The sequence below is a fragment of the Bombina bombina genome, chromosome 11 (assembly GCF_027579735.1).
Source record: "Bombina bombina isolate aBomBom1 chromosome 11, aBomBom1.pri, whole genome shotgun sequence".
Lineage (NCBI taxonomy): Eukaryota > Metazoa > Chordata > Amphibia > Anura > Bombinatoridae > Bombina > Bombina bombina.
The window spans coordinates 171,747,162-171,755,171 of NC_069509.1; the positions used below are offsets into that span (position 1 = coordinate 171,747,162).

At 32.0% G+C, this 8,010-nt stretch overlaps 1 protein-coding gene across 1 annotated transcript; it reads right to left on the reverse strand.

Moving 5' to 3' along the window:
* Positions 1-216: 216 nt before the first annotated feature.
* On the reverse strand, positions 217-6,421 carry LOC128642093 (parvalbumin beta-like). The gene is made up of 5 exons (XM_053694753.1): positions 6,331-6,421; positions 5,843-5,910; positions 3,359-3,491; positions 2,815-2,924; positions 217-532 (listed from the first exon to the last, which is right to left on the reverse strand). Exons 2-5 carry the CDS (start codon positions 5,901-5,903, stop codon positions 504-506), a joined length of 333 nt encoding a protein of 110 aa, XP_053550728.1. The 5' UTR covers positions 5,904-5,910; positions 6,331-6,421; the 3' UTR covers positions 217-503.
* Between the last annotated feature and the right edge of the window lie 1,589 nt (positions 6,422-8,010).

Here is an 8,010-nt window from a genome sequence, read left to right on the forward strand (position 1 = left end):
GATGATCTATCTGAATTTGGGTTTCATGTCCCTTTCACTTTTTTTCATTTGAATATTTTAACATATTTCATTGCTGCTTTTTTATAGGCATAATATATTTTTTATTGTCCTTTAATTGCTGTCATAGTATCTAATTGTGTCATTTGTTATTATTGTAGAAACATGAAAATTACAAAGGAAAGAAAAAAGGAAACAAAATAAAACGAGAAAAAAATATTTTATTTAAATAATTTTTTTTATTTTTGTTTGGCCATCTTCCATTCACAACTTCAACATTGTGATTGGTCGAAATCACTTAGCTCCTTCCAATAACATTTAAGACATAATATCAAATGAGCAGGATACCTGTACATTGTCAAGATATTTCAAGTCCCAAAAGTGAGTTAACATACAGGCATTTTACCAATGCCATGAGACGATATAAAAATGTACAAATGAGCGCCAGCCATGGATGAGGTGTGTGTTGAGTGAGAATTGAGAATTCATTCCTTGTCATTTCCATATTAGCATTGTTTTACCAGGGCCTGGAATTCTGCAAATTAAAAATATATATATATCATAAATAAAAAATAAATATTAAATTAAATTAAAATGAAATGTTCTCAGGAATATGTCATCATTTAAAGGGACACTGAACCCACATTTTTTCTTTCTTGATTCAAATAGAGAATGCAATTTTAAGCAACTTTCTAATTTACTCCTATTATCAGTTTTTCTTCGTTCACTTGCTATCTTTATTTGAAAAAGAAGGCATCTAAGCTTCTTTTTTTGGTTCAGCACTCTGGACAGCAATTTTTTATTGGTGGATGAATGTATCCACCAATCAGCAAGAATAACCCAGGTTATTCACCAAAAATGGGCCGGTATCTAAACTTACATTCTTGCATTTCAAATAAAGATACCCAGAGAATAAAGAAAATTTGATAATAGGACTAAATTAGAAAGTTGCTTAAAATTGCATGCTCTATCTGAATCACAAAAGAAAACATTTGGGTTCAGTGTCCCTTTAATAACAAGTTTAAAAAATGTTAGCACCAAATTAAGGCAAATTATTTGATTTGTTCAAAGGCGATATGGTTTACTCTTTGCAAGGTTTAAGTAAAAAAAATCCCCAGAGGGGGGATTTTATAGACTGGAAAGAACGCACTTATGGAGCCCTTCCGACACCCCTTAGATAGAAGACATCGTACTAGAGAAACAACAAAAGTAGGAGTAGGTAAATTAAAAGGTAACTTTATTTTTGGTATACATTCATAAAAATACTTGATGTGTATGTGTGTGTTAGCTAAAACCACAAAGAAACTCGAGGTTGCATTCAATCCAATGCCCTTGGGGTATTGGTTGTTGGAAAATAGGGGAGAAAATACCACTGTGTCAGAGCTTTTCACTGGCTTACTAAACTGTCTATATTTTGTTGTTTTTCTAGTACGATGTCTTCTATCTAAGGGGTGTCGGAAGGGCTACATAAGTGCGTTCTTTCCAGTCTATAAAATCCCCCTCTGGGGATTTTTTTGACTTAAACCTTGCATTCAGTTTTTATGCACAAGCACTCTAGCTCATAAAATACAATTTTAAGCAATTTAAATAGAGCAACCCTACTTCATATGTGTAGTGCTATTGCTACTACGTCTGTGCATGTTTTACTCTTTACATGGAGATCTTAAGAGTATTTATTAGCTATTTCTGGGTACAGTTTTAAGATCTGCTTTCAAGGCACATTCCTAAAGTAAAACAGGCAACGCACATTCCTCTAACCCAACTAGGGATAACTGTAGAGACACGTGATTATCTATAGAATGTATCTACATGATTATCTATAGAATGTATCTACATGATTATCTATAGAATGTATCTACATGATTATCTATAGAATGTATCTACATGATTATCTATAGAATGTATCTACATGATTATCTATAGAATGTATCTACATGATTATCTATAGAAGGTATCTACATGATTATCTATAGAATGTATCTACATGATTATCTATAGAATGTATCTACATGATTATCTATAGAATGTATCTACATGATTATCTATAGAATGTATCTACATGATTATCTATAGAATGTATCTACATGATTATAGAATGTATCTACATAATTATCTATAGAATGTATCTACATGATTATCTATAGAATGTATCTACATGATTATCTATAGAATGTATCTACATGATTATCTATAGAATGTATCTACATGATTATCTATAGAAGGTATCTACATGATTATCTATAGAATGTATCCTACATGATTATCTATAGAATGTATCTACATGATTATAGAATGTATCTACATGATTATCTATAGAATGTATCTACATGATTATCTATAGAATGTATCTACATGATTATAGAATGTATCTACATGATTATAGAATGTATCTACATAATTATCTATAGAATGTATCTACATGATTATCTATAGAATGTATCTACATGATTATCTATAGAATGTATCTACATGATTATCTATAGAATGTATCTACATGATTATCTATAGAATGTATCTACATGATTATCTATAGAATGTATCTACATAATTATCTATAGAATGTATCTACATGATTATCTATAGAATGTATCTACATGATTATCTATAGAATGTATCTACATGATTATCTATAAAATGTATCTACATAATTATCTATATAATGTATCTACATGATTATCTATAGAATGTATCTACATGATTATCTATAGAATGTATCTACATGGTTATCTATAAAATGTAATAAAGGAAGGGCTCTAAAATAAAATATATATATATATATATATATATATATATAAAAATTGTTTAAAATTAAATTACCATCAACTCCGATCTTGCCGTCACCATCAGAATCCCCAGCCTTCAGGAATTCCTTAGTCTCAGCATCATTAAGTGCTCTTGCTTTGCTATTGAAGTTCTGCAGGAAAAGTCTGAAAAAATGATAGTGAAAGTTAGATAAAAGGTAGATAAGTAACGTGCAGCACAGCAGGGTTGTTAAAAGAGATTCCAGTACAATACAGGTCAAACCAACGAGATTCTATTCCAGTTGAAAAATGTATTAATATTTACTTCTGAATCCCACTGCTGCAAATTGGTGCTGTAATTAATTGATGTGTTGTGAATTGCAGCACTCTTTGACAGCCAATGCATTCAAATATTGATGGCTTTTTAAGGATATTTTTTAGATTAACTTTTACAAATGGAAAATAATCAATCCTGACTATTGATAGGAAAGTTAAGAAGCCTCATCACATTATAACTATACGTCAAAGGTTCCATAGATCATTTATTTAAAATATATAGAATATCCCTCTTCCCCAAAGGATTAGGATTTATGGATTTTGAGTTATGAAGGTATACTTACTGCAGCTCATCCTCCTCAATATATCCACTCTTGTCCTGGTCAAGTACTTCAAAGACCTTCTTGACTTGATCGCTAGATTTGCCACAAAGACCAACCTTAGCAAAGAACTCCTTGAATTTGAAACTTCCTACAGCTGTAGGTTAAAAGGATAATTAGGTTACATATACAGTATATCATTCTCCCCATGTAGTATCAATCTACAGAAGATACAATCAAGGATGCTGAAGTTGCAACCGTCCAAATGAGGTTTTTTCATTCCCTGTCTGAAATGTAAAAGATTCACTGTCTATTCCATTACATCTTATGCTTCCTGTGAGCTCACTAGAATAAAACTGGCATATATGTTTGCTCTGAAATTAATTTCCCCAAGTAAAATTATGTTAGCATTTGAGCATTCGCCATCTCAAAATCATAAAATACATTGTTGTTAATAAATCACAACACTTTGATTGAATACTACAAAGGACTTTATGCTGAAATTAATTAATTCAAAAACTACTATACATAAGTGCTAGAAACATATAAAGTGGACAGTAAAATATAAAGCTATTTCAAATGTTGTAATTAGAATATTTCAATACATTAGTGAGTTTTGAGTTCCTGAAGCAAATCTACAAGCTGCATTTTCAACTCTAAGTTGTGTTTGCCTGTTTTTTATTATGTAGTATTGCCTGGGTCTTATAATGTAGAATTGTCTGGGTCTTATAATGTAGTAGTGCCTGGGTCTTATAATGTAGTATTGTCTGGGTCTTATAATGTAGTAGTGCCTGGGTCTTATAATGTAGTATTGCCTGGGTCTTATAATGTAGTATTGCCTGGGTCTTATAATGTAGTATTGTCTGGGTCTTATAATGTAGTATTGCCCGGGTCTTATAATATAGTATTGCCTGGGTCTTATAATGTAGTATTGCCTGGTTCTTATAATGTAGTATTGCCTGGGTCTTATAATGTAGTATTGTCTGGGTCTTATAATGTAGTATTGAGGGTCTTATAATATAGTATTGCCTGGGTCTTATAATGTAGTATTGCCTGGTTCTTATAATGTAGTATTGTCTGGGTCTTATAATGTAGTATTGTCTGGGTCTTTTAATGTAGTATTGTCTGGGTCTTATAATATAGTATTGCCTGGTTCTTATAATGTAGTATTGTCTGGGTCTTATAATGTAGTATTGTCTGGGTCTTTTAATGTAGTATTGCCTGGTTCTTATAATGTAGTATTGCCTGGGTCTTATAATGTAGTATTGTCTGGGTCTTATAATGTAGTATTGCCCGGGTCTTATAATATAGTATTGCCTGGGTCTTATAATGTAGTATTGCCTGGTTCTTATAATGTAGTATTGTCTGGGTCTTATAATGTAGTATTGTCTGGGTCTTTTAATGTAGTATTGTCTGGGTCTTATAATAAAGTATTGCCTGGGTCTTATAATATAGTATTGCCTGGGTCTTATAATGTAGTATTGCCTGGTTCTTATAATGTAGTATTGTCTGGGTCTTATAATGTAGTATTGTCTGGGTCTTTTAATGTAGTATTGTCTGGGTCTTATAATAAAGTATTGCCTGGGTCTTATAATGTAGTATTGTCTGGGTCTTTTAATGTAGTATTGTCTGGGTCTTCTTATAATGTAGTATTGTCTGGGTCTTATAATGTAGTATTGTCTGGGTCTTCTTATAATGTAGTATTGTCTGGGTCTTATAATGTAGTATTGTCTGAATCTTATAATGTAGTATTGTCTGAATCTTATAATGTAGTATTGTCTGAATCTTATAATGTAGTATTGTCTGAATCTTATAATGTAGTATTGTCTGGGTCTTATAATGTAGTATTGTCTGGGTCTTATAATGTAGTATTGTCTGGGTCTTATAATGTAGTATTGCCTGGGTCTTATAATGTAGTATTGTCTGGGTCTTATAATGTAGTATTGTCTGGGTCTTATAATGTAGTATTGTCCTGAATCTTATAATGTAGTACTGTCTGAATCTTATAATGTAGTATTGTCTGGGTCTCTATAATGTAGTATTGCCCGGGTCCTTATAATGTAGTATTGCCTGGGTCTTATAATGTAGTAATGTCTGAATCTTATAATGTAGTATTGTCTGGGTCTTATAATGTAGTATTGCCTGGGTCTTATAATGTAGTATTGTCTGGGTCTTATAATGTAGTATTGCCTGGGTCTTATAATGTAGTATTGTCTGGGTCTTATAATGTAGTATTGTCTGGGTCTTATAATGTAGTATTGTCTGAATCTTATAATGTAGTATTGTCTGAATCTTATAATGTAGTATTGTCTGGGTCTTATAATGTAGTATTGCCCGGGTCTTATAATGTAGTATTGTCTGAATCTTATAATGTAGTATTGTCTGAATCTTATAATGTAGTATTGCCCGGGTCTTATAATGTAGTATTGCCCGGGTCTTATAATGTAGTATTGTCTGGGTCTTATAATGTAATATTGCCTGGGTCTAGGTATAAAAAGAGTTTCTTACCTTGTACACTGCTGAGTGCAGCTTCAATGTCCTTGGCGGAGAGAATGTCAGTGATAGACATGTTTATGCTGAAAAGAAACAAGATAGCTGTTCATTAACCACTGATTCTAATATCCCCCCAGAAAATCAAAGGATTTTGCAATTTTACTCTAGACTGAAAACTCATCTATGTATATTAAAAATATCTGTCCAAGGAACGTTGATTAAAATGAATAAAACATATAGCTAGAAATATTTTTTTTTTAAATCAGATGCATATTGCATCAAATGCTATTTTGTTTTAAAAATCTTTCCATTTAAAATAAATCAGGAAGTTATTTAAATTGGATTTTCTTCATTTCTTGCAATATCATTCTTTTTCTTTTCTTTATATGTCCCTTTGGTCTTCCTTTCCATCTTTAGCTTCGTTACATTTCCATTTCACTTTGCATTTCCTTTAGGGTTAAAGCAATCCTCTCTTCGATCTGACTTTTGAGTGTTCAGCTTACCTAGCTGTGTTCTTGGTTGGGCAGGGCGGGTATCTGCTGGCAGAGGAGAGCTGGCTGAGTGTCTCCACGGGACTATTCCCTTTTATATATACTTTAAGATGTATACCATATACAGATTTGAGGTCCCAGCGTCACAGATACGGAATGGTGTCAAATGAACTTGCCTAACTAATCATGTAGCACTATTTTTATCTCAAGAGAATACATATGATATTTGCAAATGAAACAAGACGAGAGGCCAGATATGTAAAAAGAATCTTTGGGGATATAATATTTCTCCTGGTTTAATCTGCAAATGTGAATGTCTTAACTATGCACACAACGTTTTTCCTCTTTTTAACCAGAAATAAAAAACAACAACAACAAGGTAACGTTATAAAATGGAATCTGCACTAAATTTTACATCTAAATTTAATTTCTTCCTTGAAACTGCCAAACATTTGTAAAGACTATAAATATACAATACAAATTAAGTTTTGATAAAGTTATTTTGTATTTATGTGATTAGAATTGTAGTTATGATATCATAAAGGTTGTATGTATATGTACATAAGTGGCCAACATAAAAAAATAATTAGAAAATCATGATTTATATAGCTTTTGTTATTGATTTCTATAAAAGTCCTACAGTTCAGCAGCAGGTCATTGATATCTTATATTGCATCATCTAAAGCTTTACCATATAAGGGCATCTGAGCTATAATCTAAAGTAATATGATTATGCAGGAAGTGAAGAAGTGAGTTATTTATTACATTATGTGATCTGAGCAATATTTGGAGTAGACACAGGGTTGCAGTACTCAGTTTTCACATATTTTTGACAGGGAGCTTGTGTGCTAGGGTCAGCCAGATGAATGTGCTGTCTTCATCCTCCACTTAGAAATCTTGTGCTACATGTGTTCAGTCATTCCCTTTCACAAGGGATAAATCTAGACTTATGCAGTACAGTCACTTTACCCCATCTATCACACAGAGGATCCCAGAATGAACTCGGCTCCAGAGAATCTAATGCACAGCGATGTATTTCTATTTCTAAAGTTTTAATTTTGGTAAATTATTGTAAATTTGATCACCGAATAAACATATGGATAAAGGATACAAACTTGTATTATCACCCCTTAAAGGGATTTATTTTATTTTATTATTCAGACAGAGCATACAATTTTTAAAAAAGTTTCCATGTTGCTTTAATGATCAAATTTTCTTAGTTCCCATGATATTCTGCGTTGAAGAGATACCTAGGTAGGAATCTGGAGCACAACATGACAGGAAATAATGCCCTCTAGTGCTCTTGGAAATGGATAATATTCTTGCAAAACTGCTGCCATATAGTGATCCAGAAATGGTTACCTAGAACCGATGCATTATATATGAACCTTAAGGTCATAGATCAACACTATAATTAAATGCATATTTCATATTCTAAACCTTAAAGAGACTGACCTGAATTAAGGCTTTTAAAAGACGATTAAATACAATATAATTTACAGCCAACACATGCACAATATAAAGGCATAGCAATAACTCTTAATTACTTTCAAATGAGCAGTAGCTTTTCCTCTGACAATTTTTTTTTTTCACTTACCTGTCCCCTCTATCATGTGACAGCTGTCAGCCAATCACACACACATATATGAGCTGTAAACTCTTTGCTCTTTCACAAAGGATCCAGCAGAACAA